The following is a 15,874-nucleotide window of genomic DNA, read 5'->3' as shown; positions in this document are numbered from 1 at the left end:
TAAAGAGGCTTTGAAGACAGAGGAGATGAAAAAAAAGACACTTTATATGGAACATGATTTTTTTAATAATTTAGTTTACGTTGTTAACTTTGATTCAGTGTTAAGTTGGATAAAAAAACGCCAACATGGAACACATAATTAAACATGACAATTTTTATTTTAAGTTCTGGAAAGAAAAACATGCCAATTGAACGCTTCAATACATATATGGATATATTTAAGTTGATATAATACAGATTTATGCAACAAAAAAAGATAACATTGGAATACAATACTTTCTGAAGAGCTAAACTTATTTGAATTATATATATATATATATACTTATATAACATGTTAATAGTTTTAATGTATATATTTTAGTCTTTATTCAGAATAAAACATTACATTTAAATTAAATTTGATACAACTTTAAAACGCATAAAAGAAAAATAATGTGTCATGGTTCAGATTAGGGCTTCCAACCCTGCAGCTGATTTTCAATCTAGGTTTTAGCAGAATGAAAAAAATTCAATCCAGTGAAATCCTCGTATTAGCGGGATCCAGCATGTTTTAATGCATAGCTTAAAGTTCCATTTACAGGAGTACAATATAAAAGATATGAAAATATTGTCTAATAAACAGCATCAACCACAAAACACAATATTCTGGGACAATACAATAATTCCACTTGGATCCTGGGAAAGAACAGTGTTGTATTGTTCACTTGTAAACGGTAGTTATATTTTGTATTTAGTGTATTGTATTATCGAGACATAATCGCAAAAATATTGTAACCAACAAAAACAATATTTTTAAGGAGAACACTAGACTTATTCCTATCAATGAACAAGGAATACACTTTGAGAATCAATCTCTCGACTATTTATTTTATTGATACCATAATAATATCTTGTTAAAAGATATATGACTGTTGACAGATGTGGATAAAAATCTATATCAACCAATACCGTGGATCTTGCTCCAAGTGGGATCAGAAAATCACTAGGGATCCTAGTATAACGGAATGTGCACATACTCCCAGTTCAGAATACATCAACTTTATATAATACAAAAACTTTCAAAATAATTAGCCCCTTTTCACATCAAAATTTCTTTCTGGAAGTTATGATTACAGAAAAATTTAAAAATGCTAGAATAGCTCTTATCTCAGAATATAATTGCAACAGCTTAATGCTACTTATTAAAATAATATCTACTTATTGCACATTAAAAGCAAAAATGTCATATTTTGTGTACTGAACAAATAAAGTGAAGTCCATATTTAAAAGAAATACTGTATGTTAGCTAAAAAAAGACATAACATATTTAATTTGCAATAATGATGTGAACAATAAAGGTCCATATTTAAAAGAAATACTGTATTTTAGCTATAAAAATACATAACATATTCATTTTGCAACAATAAATAAATAAATAGGTCAATAAGAATTGTTTATTTAAAAATATGTGATAAAAACCATCTGTATTTATATGCAAGAGTAAATAAATAACAGTTACTTAAATACAAATTAATGATTTTAAAATACAAATTAATGATTAATATTATTTGCTTTTTACAACAGCCAATTTTTGTAAAACATTTAGATTCGAATCAAGTAAAATTACTTCTAAAATTACTTACATTCTAAATAGAATCATATTTTCCTGGCAATATTTTATTTATTTCCTGTGTCTAATTAAATAGTTGTAATTTAAAAATCAGCTTTACAAATTTTACTTTTATTATATTTATAACCACTCAAAATTTAAATTTTCCTCTATTATATACTGCAAGTTTTTATGGATATTTGATTGAATAAGATTATTTGGATTATTTAAATACCCATTAATAATTTCAATACACCTTGTAAATAAATTCAGAATATATATGCTAATTTTAAATAATAACCAGTTCTCTCTCTCAACAATACATATTTGTGATGAATTGAAGCTTCTGACTGAGTAAGGGATTGTTTGCAGGCCTCACAAATATTGTCACTTAACAATCTACGACAAATCCAACCAGCAGAATAGCCATGGGCTCCAACTTTACTTCTCTCCTGTTGAGAGCGTAAAATAGATACATCATGCACAGTAATGCTATTGCATTCTGCTATTAACAAACTAGATAATGACACCCTAGATTCATTATTGAGCTCAGGTTCTGAAAGTAATGTGGGACCATCACGAGAGAAACTTAAAAACTCTTTCAGGTTTAGTATCATGCGCCCTCTATCGTCTTCACAGTTAAGTGTCGGAGAGTGTGACGACAAAAAATTACTAATAAGTGCAGACTTAAAAGTGTTGACAAAGTCTCTGCATGTTGGATTCACATTCTTTCCATTGTACATTCTTATTGTACCAAAAAAGTTTTCCAATGGATCTTGGTTGAGACGTCGCAGAACTAGTTTTTTATTACCAGCCTGATGCAAGTCTGCCCAGAGTCCTTGAACACCTTTGATGGTCAAAATATAGTTTTTTAGAGATGGTACAATATTCTCTCTTCCTGAATTCAAATTTCATTTTCTTCAATTTGTTAATAGCATCAATCCAAAATGCATGGTGTGTAGACTGCGGTGTAGTAATGTATCTCATTTTACCCTTGGAAAAGTTGGTAGCACCATTTGTACTGTCGGAGAGTTTGTCGAAGAATAAGACGACATCACTGGTGGCTAACAAACTTAATTTTTTGGGTGATGACTCTGAAATAGAAAAAAACAAGTATTTATTAAAGACTAAATATTTTTAATTCATATTTTGATCTCATACCGCACATTTAGATACATACCAAATTCTGCAGCAAAACGAAGAGCAGCAACCGTCCTTTCATTCAACACTTTGACGCAGTTGCTTACTTTCATTTTTCGGATTTTATCAGGTATAATGTGTGCATCGTGTATTGATTTCAATAACCTCACATCTCCAATCCTTGCGTCCTGTTCATACACAAAAATTAAATCATTCCAACTTGAAATTTTAGCCTCAGTTGATGTATTTTTATTGAGAAAATTATTTTTTAACCACTTTATCAAATGTGGGAGGTCATAAATTATAAAAACCTCATGACTACATATTTCAAAAAATGTTTCATCTGCAAACAAATTTCAATAAAACATTAAACATAATATAAAACTGAAGTAGTATTATTTAAAATATTTGTAAAGAAAATCTGAATGTAATTTTGCATTTATAAACTAAGGAAATAAAAATAGTTCTATCTACCGTTTTAGAAATTAATTTGTAGAATTAATTTTAAATAAAAAACACTTTGTATTTATACACCACATACGAGTTTAATATTAGTTAGTACACAAGTCTTGGGTATTCAGAATTCATCACCCATCATTAGGTGTAAATACAAACCTTTGCAAGTTTATGTTAACATTTGATGATGGGTAATTTTGAATACCAGAACCTTGTTTTCTAACTAATATTAATTTCGTGATTGACGTATAAATGCAAAGTTTTTTATTAATAAAATATTAAAAATAATTATTACCATAATCTTTCCCATTAATCAAATACATTCTTCGTGTTTCTTCTCTTAAATATTTAAGTGCTCCAACATTCGTTGCACCTTGGTCACATATACTGGCCTTAATAATAAAACCAGTGTCTGAAACAGCAGCGTACACTTCCCGAATACATTTAACTGAATGGCAGGAGTTGTCCCTTCACAGAAATAGTAAGCAATATCATAAAAAATCTCCCTTATCATAAACACCAGGGCATGGTCCGCAAATCTGAAATAAGAAAAAAATATATATTCTCAAAATTATGACATTACAAATGGAACTAAATAATTTGTTTGCAATACTAAATATTTTTTAAAAACAAACCTGGCTTTTTCTCAATTCCAAAATCAAGAAGCCTTTGGAGTCCTTCATTTTTCACACCAAAAGATAGTTATGGTGACAGCGAAATTATTAAATATTAATTAATATTTTTAAAAAATACTGTTATGTTTGCATTTATTCCTGTTCGGAAACTCAATCCTCCAAGAAGCCTATATTAGGTTCGTCTTGAAGGCGATGCAAAAATTTTCTGCACGAGTATGTAACCCTTAGGAGAGTTTTTCAACAAAGCAAGGGACAAAATTAGCGCAGTTTTGTGGTATATTAAATTTTTATTTTTGCTTCCTTGGCTATATGTTCTTCAGTAAATAAAGCCGGTGCTGCTTCAGGAAGTAGCCTACAGTTTCCCTCAATGAACTTTGCCTGAAAATGTCTTTGACATACGCGAAATGCATAGCGAATTCTACTATGTGATGTGTCTAATTTTGGCAAAGCGATATAGTTTGACGATGTCCCCGGATACATGGCAAGAAAGCATACAACACTTTTTTGACATTGTTATAATTATCACAGGCGAGAAAAATAGAAGAGAAAAGGTGAGAAGACACACGCACGCCGTAGATTTAAGGTTAACACACGTTTTAAATTTAAACCATTTTTCACACGCGCTTTTTGCTTTTAATAGAAGAGAAAAGGTGAGAAGACTGACACATACCGAAAAAATAACGAAAACAGGACACGCACGCCGTAGATTTAAGATTTACACAGGTTTTAAATTTAAACCGTTTTTCACACATGCGCCATTTGCTTTTTCTAACTGTGTGACGTCATGATGCGACATCAGCGCTCGTACGTAGCAAGTGCGTAGCGCTTACTCGAAATAGCGATGCGAATTACTACCAATTCCATTACTACCAACACAAGGGGGGTAAAACTCCATGACTACCAACACAAGGGGGGTAAAACACTTCGCAATAGGGACTGTCACCCCAGTGGTGCGTAGCGCTTACTCCACAGACTACGAAGTGAAGGCCACCAACGGTCGTTTTCCTGGACTCAGTTCCAGGCAACATGGCGGCCACCCATCACTCTGATTGGCTGTCACAATCCCTCCTTCTTGGTATAAATGTTGCCATGTTACAATATTATTATTTATTCTAATTTACTATACTGTTTTTATTACAATAAATAAAAATGCGTATTTCTCTTCGAGTATAAGGTATTTCTCATATGCATTTTTTCTGTAATAGACAATCTATTAAAATAATACTAATCAAATTTCTGATTTGATTTCCAATCTACTTTTTTTTCGATGGTTAAAACTAGGAAATTCAAAGACAGTAAAAATTTTACTGTCATGTATTGGAGTGCTCACACGCTATACTTGCCCCCTTTACTTAATGACAATATGCAATGGTGGTTGGATAAAAAGAAAAAACCTCTGGTATAATGATTAATGCTTATAACAAGCAAATCCAGTCAGTCCCATCTTCCTTGTAACAACCAAGTCAGACTGTACATAAATGTTATTTTTTGTAAAAAATACGTTGTTAAAAAAAATTGCAGCTGGGATTACATTAGGTGAATTTTAAATTTCTTAAAAAAAAAAAAGATAGTTCGGGATATAGAGCGATTTTTGTAAAATTGGTTTTTATTTCACTTTCTGCTAATTTTTACGCTGGAAGCCCATGGATAATAAGTTTTATGATAATATGATTAATATTCATCTGCTAATTCAAATCCCCATTAAAAGCATATGAAATTCGAAAAATAAATAAAACATTTTATATTTTTTAATATGTAAATTATATTTTTTTTAAGTTCTCGTGGATAAACAATAAAGTTAAACAATACTATAACTTTTAGTTAGAATTTTTGAACAAAAAAACAATTTTTTCAGTTTAAACGGATCCAACTTACATGGGATCACCCAAAAATGATACAAATAAATAAAAATTTTGTTATGAATAATGTATCTTTTTTGGTTGATCTCATATAAGTTGGATTCGTTCCATAAAAGTACAATTAAATATTTTTTATTCTTTTTCCATCTATTATCTATTATTATACTACTAAGAGCACATGTCTGCATTAAAAATAACTATCCTTAGAGTAAGTAAACTTTGTAAATCGCTGTCAGCCTTGTTAACACGAATAACAAATAAATAAAAGTTTTAAATCTTTATAGGAATAACTTATCCCTTTAAATGAAACACAAACCTTGAACATTATATCAAGGCAAAAAATAATAAGTACATATATATATATATATTATACAATATAATAATAAATACATAAATGTATAAAATATAATAATAATATACATATTGTAAATACAATGAAGGGGTAAATACAGGGAACCAAAACCTCGATGTTGCCAGCTGCTTGCACTATATATATATACAGTCAAACTTGGTTATAACGATCACAGAAATAGCGAGATCTCGGATGTAATGAGGAAACATTAGTTGACATTTTAGTTCATGGTTTTTAAAAAATCCAAGCTCTGTGAACTTAGTAAGTGCCGATCCGGCACATTGTTACGATTTATAGCTGCTTTTGTAGTTCATGTATGACATGCTTGTTTGGTTTTTACGGTTTTTTTAAAAGGATTTTTTATATTTTATGATTAATTACAAGTGGGTGATGTAAAATGAGTTCTAGACCAGATCAGTTAAAACCTAACCCCTGAATTATAAACACGTCTACTAACAAGAGGAAATGTCTCTCAATTCGTGAAAAAGTGGCAATTATTCGTGGAAGTGTGTACAAAGTTTTCTTTATATTCATCCACAGTGTGAACATTGTGGAAAAATAAGGATGTTTATTGGTCTGCATTTGAAAAGAATATCACAACACAAAAAAATTTAGAAAGTACGATCGTACTAATGTCGATGAAGGTTATGGTTACTCTAATGGTTTTGTACCCAAAGTATAATAATAAATATATACATAATATAATAGTAAATATATACATAATATAATCACAAATATATATATATTATACAATATAATAATACATAAAATAACTCTATAATCTCACATGTTACAGTTATCAAAGTTTATTAAAAGGCAAAAACTAATAATAATATTACAATAGCACATAAATATATCATATAGTAATCTCACTCATGGACCGTGAAATTATTTCTACGGACTCAGGTACATTTGGCAGTTCATTATGCAAGTGCAAGTGCACAGGCAATAACATACAAGTAAAATGAAAAACTTATTTCTAACAAGGTCAGTCAATCATTTGTAGCGGAATATTCCATTATTTTTGGCAGTTCAACCAACAATGACAAGTTTAACAAACATATTAAAATTAAATTAATACTATGAATAATTATATCAACAAATCCCATGGCCCATTAAGCACCGTAAAAACCCACATTGCACGACGGTATCACACCAAATGCCGTGTGGATCTGGACGATACATAGAAATGGGTCCACGGCAAGAGCACATTTCAGGCCTGAAATAATTCCTAAAAACTATTTTGTATTCTGTCTGTATGTAATAAACTATATATTGTTCACTTGACACCGGGTCTCATACTGACAAATAAATTGATGAAATTCACGAAACATGTGATATTATCTTATATTATGTTTATTAAATCAAACATCTTCAAACTGAAAAAAAAAAATTAATTCTACTAACTAGACTTTTTTAAAACCCCTCGAAAAAAAATTTATCCATTCTGAGGTAATTCTTTCCACGTGAAAAAGACAGTAATAAAGTTTTTTTGAGTATTTAAAAAAAAAATTCAAGTTTTTTTTATAACTTATTTAAACATTTTTTTTTTATTTTTTATATTTTTTTTTATATATATTTTTTATCTTACAAACTATATTAATAAAAAAAAACAGTTTTATTTTCTGGACATTTTACCTACGACTATACTATACAATTTATTTAACTCATCAATAGAATAGTACACTATGTATTTGTAGGCCGTTAGGTTTCCAGGGTCTTTTTGCAATTTAGGATGGCTATTCCTGCTTTTTTCGGGTGACAGGAGTTGATAGGCATGGAGGGGGCAATAGAAGACTTGGTCTTCTATGTTTGTAACCTGTAAAACCATAACCTTTTACTCCATACAGCCAATCCTTGTATTATTGAGTGTGGTAAAATTATGCAAAAGCAAGTTATTTTTCAATAAAGATATTTTTACATAGCAATAAAGGATTTTTAAATATACAGTAAAACCCCTGTTTTACGTTTTTCAAGGATGCAGCGAAGAAAAGTGTTAAAACTGAGGAAAACGTTAAAGTGAGGAAATGGAAAACTGCAGAAAAATTGTAAAACGGTCATAATTGGGAATTATTCATTTTTACCTATGATTTAATTAAAAATATTTTGAATTTTTTGAATCAATACTACAATGTGTTTTTTTTAATTGAATTAAACAAAACATGTTTAAATAATTTTACACAGGTACTTAACTTTAAAAACACGAAAATAAAAATTTGAATTTGCATAATATGCATACAATGATTTTTTCCCTAAATATTGGGAAATTTAATTTATATGGTATCACTTTTTTTAGTATGGCACCACAGAATTTCATTTGTCATTTTTTGCGGCAAAACTGTTTCACACTTTTATGACAACTGTTTAAACAATCTTTTTTCCAAATTATGTTTATCACTTCAAATAATATTACTATTTCGGAATTTTTAAACTTACTGCATCATAATTTATTGATTGTAAAGACTTTATTCTTCCTAAACATGGGTCAAACGCATGTCACAATTTAGTAAAATGTCAAAATTAGACACTTAAACAGAATGGTCAATTACACTGAACCTACTTTGAATTTAGTTTAAGACAATTTACACATTTTTTTATTTACCTTGATTTTATTCTCCATTTTGGGCAAATGCGGCAGCGTGAAATTTTTGAAACGTAAAACCGGGGTTATTAAAAACGCTAATTGGGGGAATATTTGAATGAAAATGTGTGGAAGAAAAATGGGACCTAAACATTTCGGCGTAAAAATCGGGAAAACGTAAAATCGAAGAACATAAAAATGAGATTTTACTGTACTTTATTTTTCTAAAGAAGTTTTATGATTTGAACCCATAAATTGTTAAAATACATAAAGTTTATTCATACCATTGACAAAAATAGATGTTTCCGACATATTTCACATTCCTTTTCAGACTGTGGACACCGGATCGCTTTCTTCGTGATTCTCTTCTTTGCCTTTTCGATCTATAAATTTAATATGTACATTAACTTAGAATTTAAATTAGGTATTACCAATATTTAAAATCTCTCAGACTAAAATTCCAAGAAAAAAAAGATAATTAATAAATAATGACGATGACCACCATCGTGAATAATTTTGGTGCTTTATATGCATATATAGAAATCAATACTAAAGTCTATTCAAGTCTTTAATTTAAATAAACAGTATAAAATGAAAACAATAAACCATTCTTATGTTAGCAAAATTGTATGTTTACTCGGTTCACCGAGGGCACCATCACATTAACGTAAGCTTATTAAACATTCTAACACACTGTACTGTACATTGGTTGTCATATCAACCTCGTCATTTAACACATGCTTTGGTGCAACTCATAGTATGATAGCATAATCCATCAATTATATTGATCATACCATGATTTAGATAAACGATTATTATCTATATATGATTATTATGAATAAAAATAGTTTATTTATTTGAAATAAAACTCATTGTAAATTGACCACACAAGAGTTTAATACATTAAAACACGACTAGTTTTGGGTAATCAGTATGACCCATCCTCAGATGTAAATATAAACTGTTGTTTATGTCTGAGGATGGGTAATACTGATTACCCGAAACTAGTCGTGTTTGAATGTATTAAACTCTTGTGTGGTCAATTTACAAAGTGTTTTATTTTAAATAAATTCAAAATGTTTTTCCACAAAGTAAATGCTAAAACAATAAATCATATAAAAATTGTTTACTTTCAGTCCTATTTTCTTGAAGAAATAGGCGCGACTTGTTTCTTCTTGAACGATTTTTTCTAAAATCGGTTGAACCAGTTTCATTAAGGCAATGGCACGAGAGTTTGTACTGACTGATATTATAAGTTTATCAAAACTAAACATAGCGGGTTCACAGCATGCCAGCATTGTCTGAAACAAAGTAAAAAAAAAAAAAAAAAAACATATGTCAAGAACATAAATAATATATGTATGTAATTTATCTGATGAAGGAAACAGCGAGAATCATATTATGGGTCAAGTCAGGAAAAGGAAACACAATGTAGAATATAATATTTTGTCTAAAACTGATTTTTAACCATTAGAAAAATGGCTGTATTTTAGCAGATTTTCAGGAAATGTAGATAAAATATTGGAAATTTATTGCAACAGAGAGGAAAACATTCCTGAGAAGTATAGGCATTTACAGGGCTTGTGACCTGTCATTGGGTTTTAAGAATTCACTTTGCACACTGTTTAACATTCACCATTCTGACTGTGTTTAAACATCTACATTTCCACAATATGTTTGAACATGCTCAAAACATTGTTATGTATTTTTTTTTTTTGCAATTTTGTGATTGGTAATTAAATTAGATTTTTTAAAATTTACTGTCTTGAATTTCAAATCTACAAATATTTATTGTAGACAAATTTTCCACATCATGAATAAAATAGTTAAGAAATTACTTTGAATCTGGAGGGTGCGATTTGGAGCCACGAATTTGGCGCAAAGAATACGCTCTCCGACACGCTGTATCCGGTACAGATGCTGCTGGTATAGGCGCCTGGATACACTACCACATACTCGCCGGGGTTCTGGACTGTGCGGCACACGGGAACACCATGGGCCATGAGCTCACTCGGCGGAATCATCACCTTATCTGCCAGTAGCCAGAGTTCTTTGTCGTGTTTCCGGTAAAACTCCGGAGCGATGTCCTCAAACGCACTACGCATTTGCTTGTTAAAAAGCTCTGTGACGCTATACCTGATAATAAAAACAAAAAACACTTAAGAGCTTGATAACTCAAATGAAAAATTGAAAATCTGCATTAAATCGAGATACACCACAAAAGTTCTTTACAACTCTTAACGACTGTTGTAAAAAAATACCTCTGCAAACGGTGCTGTAATGTCGCATTACTTTAAGCAAAAGATAAGATATTGGGGGTACTGGAAAGTTTTTAATTTTTTGTAATGAATGCAGGACGAGCCAGTTGAAACTTGTTCGTCGTACACACGCCCATTGTGATTATCTTTACAGCAGTGTTGGGAACGTTACTGTTCATATTTTTTACCCTTACTTAAAAAATGGCGGAATGTTTTCCATTTAAATATTTTTTACGCTGTTTAGTGCTTTACGAATTTCATAAAAAAAATCTGCTTTTATTGCAGCAAAAAAAACATTTATGGAGACAAGGTAAGTGTCCACACTTGTCAGCAATGTGTCTGGAAGATGAACCTTGATCTGGTAGGTAGACCCGTCAAGCTGGATGATAAAGTGGATGACACAAGAAATCAAGTCTGGTCAACAGTACAGGACCACATGAAAACAAATGGTTTATAGGTACCACGCAGTCTTATTAGAGAAATATTATATAAAATTATGTATAATATGTTTTCAATTTAATAAAAATAATAAATGGTACAGGTTAACACTTGTACAGCACTCAAGATTAAGGTTTCCGCAGAACCTTTTCTCAAACGCATAATTCACTACGTACGAGTAGTTAAACCCGGGGGAAACTTTACTTTACTGTTGATGTGTATTATGACTGAATCAACTGAATCGTTTAAATCAAACATAATGAAAGAGCGGCTAAATACAGCAAATGGAGGGGGAGTTGTGCTCCAACATGAGAGGAAATTGGAAAACTGAAAATACCTTCGGAAAATATTATCAAAGAGAGTTGCTAATGCGGATGATGCCGTGCTTCTTGCTAGCAGCAAAGAAGACCTTCAATTCTTGGTAACAAAAGTCTACGATGTATGCAAGAAAAGCGATTTGCTTATGAATGTTGATAAATCCAAAGTGATGGTTTTTGAAAGGGATGAAAATATAACTAAATGTGAGATCAGCGTGAACGGAGATATTCTGAATCAGGTAGAAGAAATTGTGTACCTGGTAAGTATGTTTACTAGGGACGGAAAGGCCGAGAAAGATATTGAAAGGAGGGCGAGTGCCGGGAACAGGGTGAACGGTGGACTAAAATCTACTTTGGCAAACAAATGTTTATCGCAGGAGGCTAAACTAGCAGTTCACAACGGAGTTCTAGTTCCAACTCTAATGTATGGGAGCGAAGTATGGAATTGGAAAAATAATGAAGAAAGTAGGTTGAATGCTGTCGAAATGCGATCCCTCAGGCGAATATCTGGTGAAACGATGTATGATAGGTGCACAAATGTCGAGATCCGTGAAGTGTGTAAGGCTGAGACATGCATTATTGACAGAATCAAGAAAGGGGTGCTGCGTTGGTTTGGACATGTAGAGCGAATGGACAGCGAAAGAACGGCTAAAAGGATCTACGATGCAAATGTTGATGGATGCAGAAAACGAGGAAGACCGAGAAAGACATGGCACGATCAAGTCCATCAAATACTTGAAGATGGACATGTCAAAGGTAGGAATAATCGGCGTGCGTGCATGCGAAGCGAGGTCTGTATGCCAAGATAGAATGTTATGGCGTTCTATCCTCTCTGCCTACCCCTAGTTGTTGTCGAGTTGCTAAATCACATAGTCTGGAAAGATTCCTCTCTAGGAAGCCTGTTTTAAGCAGTTAATATCAAATAAAGGTGTCACCCGGTCAACAGGAGATAACAGACAGACCGGATAACAGACAGATCTCTCATAATATGGACTCCAGAAATCAATGCAGAACACATAATATTGGGGTTTTACCTAACATTAAATCTCTTATTACGTTTCTATTGATTTCTGGAGTCCAGGTAAGACCAACCTGGTGCATTATGAACTTTATGAAAAAACAAAATCCGTGAATGACCGGGATCAAATTGGCAGAAACGGACAGACCGACCATAGATTAAGACATTGACCCAGGAATAGATGATAAAAAACCACAGGCAACGGGATTGAAAATGAACGCTTCTCTCTCATAATAGAAACAAAGAGTTTTAATGGTAGGTAAAACTCTGATATTTTGGCTTGTGGCAGATTTGTACAGTGTGCAAAATAACATAAGAGACTTTCAATTACAATAAAATGACAACTAACAAGTAACCATAAGTGCATACTCAATTCAATGATTTCTTAGCTCGACAAGGGAGATTAATACATTAATATCGAGGATTTTGTTGTGACATATCGATCATCATTTGTTGCCGAAAAAAGTCACGGCCAGCACCATGCTCGACATTTGACAATTGTAATATTTCAGCGACAAATATCGAGTGTGTTCATGGGGGCACCTTTATGAATTTGTATTACTGGATCCAGCGTAACAGAAGTAAATTTAAAATTAAATTGATGCCTCAAATCTTAAAAACATTATTTTCCTAGTCATAAAGGACACTATGAAAGAAAAAAATACTTAACTAAACCATAAATACTTCTGTTTCCCTTACTAAGCCACTGTGAACACATATTGCAGTAGCGTAAAATTCAGACAGGGGTCGTACTAACCATATCTTGGGAGCTCCCTTGTGCAAGTACTCTATCCAAGGCAGACCGTGGGGATCTTGGGACCAGCAGGATGAAGAGAAGCGCATACCGAAGTGCAGCGCTGGATCTGTCACACACATCGGTCCCAAGGCTCGAAGTACTGACGCCGGGTTGTTAGCCAGCACCTGAGAAACAAACACTCACTTAGTCATCTTTCGGTGCAGCGTTGAGACCATGAATGCAATAAGAAAATGAAGTGATTCCAAACAGTCAACAATGCTATTTATTTTAACAGACGGGTATGATGAGAAAAAACCAAGGAAAAAATGAGTTCAGAATTTTAAAAATAAAATCTTTAAACGTGACATTATCATTAGTGCTTTCTTTTTGTGTGGTCTTCCGATGTGGATTTGCCAATCATATTAAAGCTCAGTTGTCTGGTGACTGGTGACCGGTGACCGGTGACTGTTATTTTGCATCATGCATCGTGTGTAGTTTTCTATTAAAAATAAAAGTTTTTCTAATATCGTCATGATCATAGAACAATAAGTGCATGTGATTTTTGTCAACTTTACACGAGGGCATTTAAATGTTTTTATTTGTGACTATGTCATAACTCGATAAGTACTATATTATACTTAGGTAAGTTTTAAATTATTGTAGAATTATTCAATTCAAACATACTCAAAAAATTATTAATTATTAAATTATTTATCTGTGTTTATTTTTATACAAAACTATACTGTGTAATGTGACACATTGCGTTATGCCTAGCCGATATCCCCACCAGCCTTGTAAATAAGAGAAATGAAAGAAAAACTAAAATAATTACGGAGATTTATTACTCACTGCCCGTGCGGGGCCAGGTTTAGGAGACAGAAGGCGTGCCGGTGTGGGGCGACGTAACGTCTGATGCCGCGAGCTCCCCGTCCGTGCAAATGTCAATGCTACTCGCAACCGACCGCAAGCCATCCGCAATTGGAAGTGAACTAGACGCCCAAACCTACTTACAAAAGAGTCGATACGGAATACAGGGTGCCCCAACGGTCATGGTATGCGTCAAGTACAATAGGTTGAGTGGTTAATGATAAGTGTGCCTAGTGCAGGTGCCCTATGCATCTTCCGGTCACACGAGCCATTCCGTGTAGTGACGCCGCGCCCCATGAATATTGCAATCCTGCAAGTAACTCCATAGGTTGAGAGCTGAATGGTATACACTGTGGCAGAGCCACCTCTAGTAATCACCGCTTCCAGCAGCCCGATCAAGGTATCATCTCTCTGTATGTCCCGGAGGTCCATATAATGAGTAAAACCTACCAATTCACTCCCTTCTTCGCTGTGCAAAACTGTTGCCGAAGCAAAATTGTGTTCTTGTAAATTTATCTCTCTATATTGTCATCGCAACAAATTGCGATGCGAGGGGATACGTCCACATCGTGTAGTCTATCTATACAAGATTTGCCACGTAGATGTGTCCTGTTATCGTCGCACTGTTTGTGAATTAGTCTCTGACACCGTCATACTATGTATCGCTACTTGCACTCGAACTACCTTCTACTACCTTCTGTAATGAGAAATTCCAGTATTTTCTAATTATTTTTTATACATTAGCGTTCTATTTGGATTCGCACACGTGGAAAATGTAGAAGATAAATACTTTAAAAACGATGCACTGCTAGATATTGAAATTGTCAATTTCACTATATCGACAGCGAGTGATAGCGATACAGATTCCTTAACATCGGGTTCAGAAAGTGATAGTGACTGTAATATGTCCTGTGTAACTCTAATCCACTGTGATCATAGTTATTTTTGAGACCAGCAGCCTCATTATGCAGTCATAGCCGCAGCCAGCAGCCTCATTGGTTGGGAGGATTAATTTTTTTCTGGACTTTACTCGTAGTGCTGGTAATGGATCGGCACGTAGGTGTCGAGTCCCCACTCTATTCCAGCAGTGATCGCATTCTCGCGCCGTTAAATATCATTTATGCCGTAAAAATTCATTTATTCACTTTATTGATTAAGGTTTTTGTTTAATTTTCCTGTTCCCTTCCCACTTACATAACTTTAACAATACCTTTAAGACTGGTATCAATTTTTTATTTTTTTAACAGATAATATTTCTTATGTGTTTTATATGTATTTATTTTGAACTTTCGTACACTGAGGAAGTTCAGTGTTTTTTTATATTTATTTGTTGATAGACAATCAAACTAATCCAATAAATTTTTTAAAATTTTTATTTCGTATTACCAGCGCTACAATTTTTTTGAGTTTCATATTTTTTAAATAACTCCACGTGTGACATCAGAGGTTCTCTTCCACTTATTCTCAATCAGGTCAGCCCATTGGTCCATTCACAGCAAGCAAACCGGATATCTTCCATAACTCTCTTATCATTGGTTGATTCATATGAACCAGTGACGTCATTCAAAGTAGTCAGTTTTTATTTAAAAAAAATTGTTTTTTTGTACATTTTCGGGAAACTTTGCTGCCC

The 15,874-nt window shown here is 32.7% G+C and overlaps 1 protein-coding gene and 1 long non-coding RNA gene across 4 annotated transcripts in view; both read right to left on the bottom strand.

The window, feature by feature from the left end:
* LOC148271778 (uncharacterized) overlaps nt 1-15,874 on the bottom strand; it is a 74,340-nt gene continuing 58,466 nt past the window's right edge. Inside the window, exons 2-4 of the long non-coding RNA XR_015825019.1 lie at nt 3,479-3,722; nt 2,768-3,070; nt 1-2,681 (exon numbers count right to left, since the gene is read on the bottom strand). This is a non-coding gene — a long non-coding RNA (uncharacterized LOC148271778). The remainder of the gene's footprint in view (nt 2,682-2,767; nt 3,071-3,478; nt 3,723-15,874) is intronic.
* LOC148271779 (uncharacterized) overlaps nt 4,103-15,874 on the bottom strand; it is a 62,979-nt gene continuing 51,207 nt past the window's right edge. For all 3 annotated transcript variants that reach the window (XM_088240946.1, XM_088240947.1, XM_088240945.1), the window contains 5 exons: nt 13,399-13,562; nt 10,449-10,746; nt 9,741-9,911; nt 8,895-8,993; nt 4,103-7,848 (listed from right to left, as the gene is read on the bottom strand). In XM_088240946.1, the coding sequence (XP_088097072.1) occupies nt 7,648-7,848; nt 8,895-8,993; nt 9,741-9,911; nt 10,449-10,746; nt 13,399-13,562 (933 nt within the window). In that variant the 3' untranslated portion in view covers nt 4,103-7,647. The remainder of the gene's footprint in view (nt 7,849-8,894; nt 8,994-9,740; nt 9,912-10,448; nt 10,747-13,398; nt 13,563-15,874) is intronic.

This window comes from Micrasema longulum, unplaced genomic scaffold (assembly GCF_059751315.1).
Source record: "Micrasema longulum isolate JH-2025_06_02 unplaced genomic scaffold, ASM5975131v1 h1tg002657l, whole genome shotgun sequence".
In the NCBI taxonomy this organism is placed as follows: domain Eukaryota; kingdom Metazoa; phylum Arthropoda; class Insecta; order Trichoptera; family Brachycentridae; genus Micrasema; species Micrasema longulum.
The sequence above is the reverse complement of the archived record's forward strand: the minus strand, read 5'-3'. Positions and strand labels throughout refer to the sequence as shown.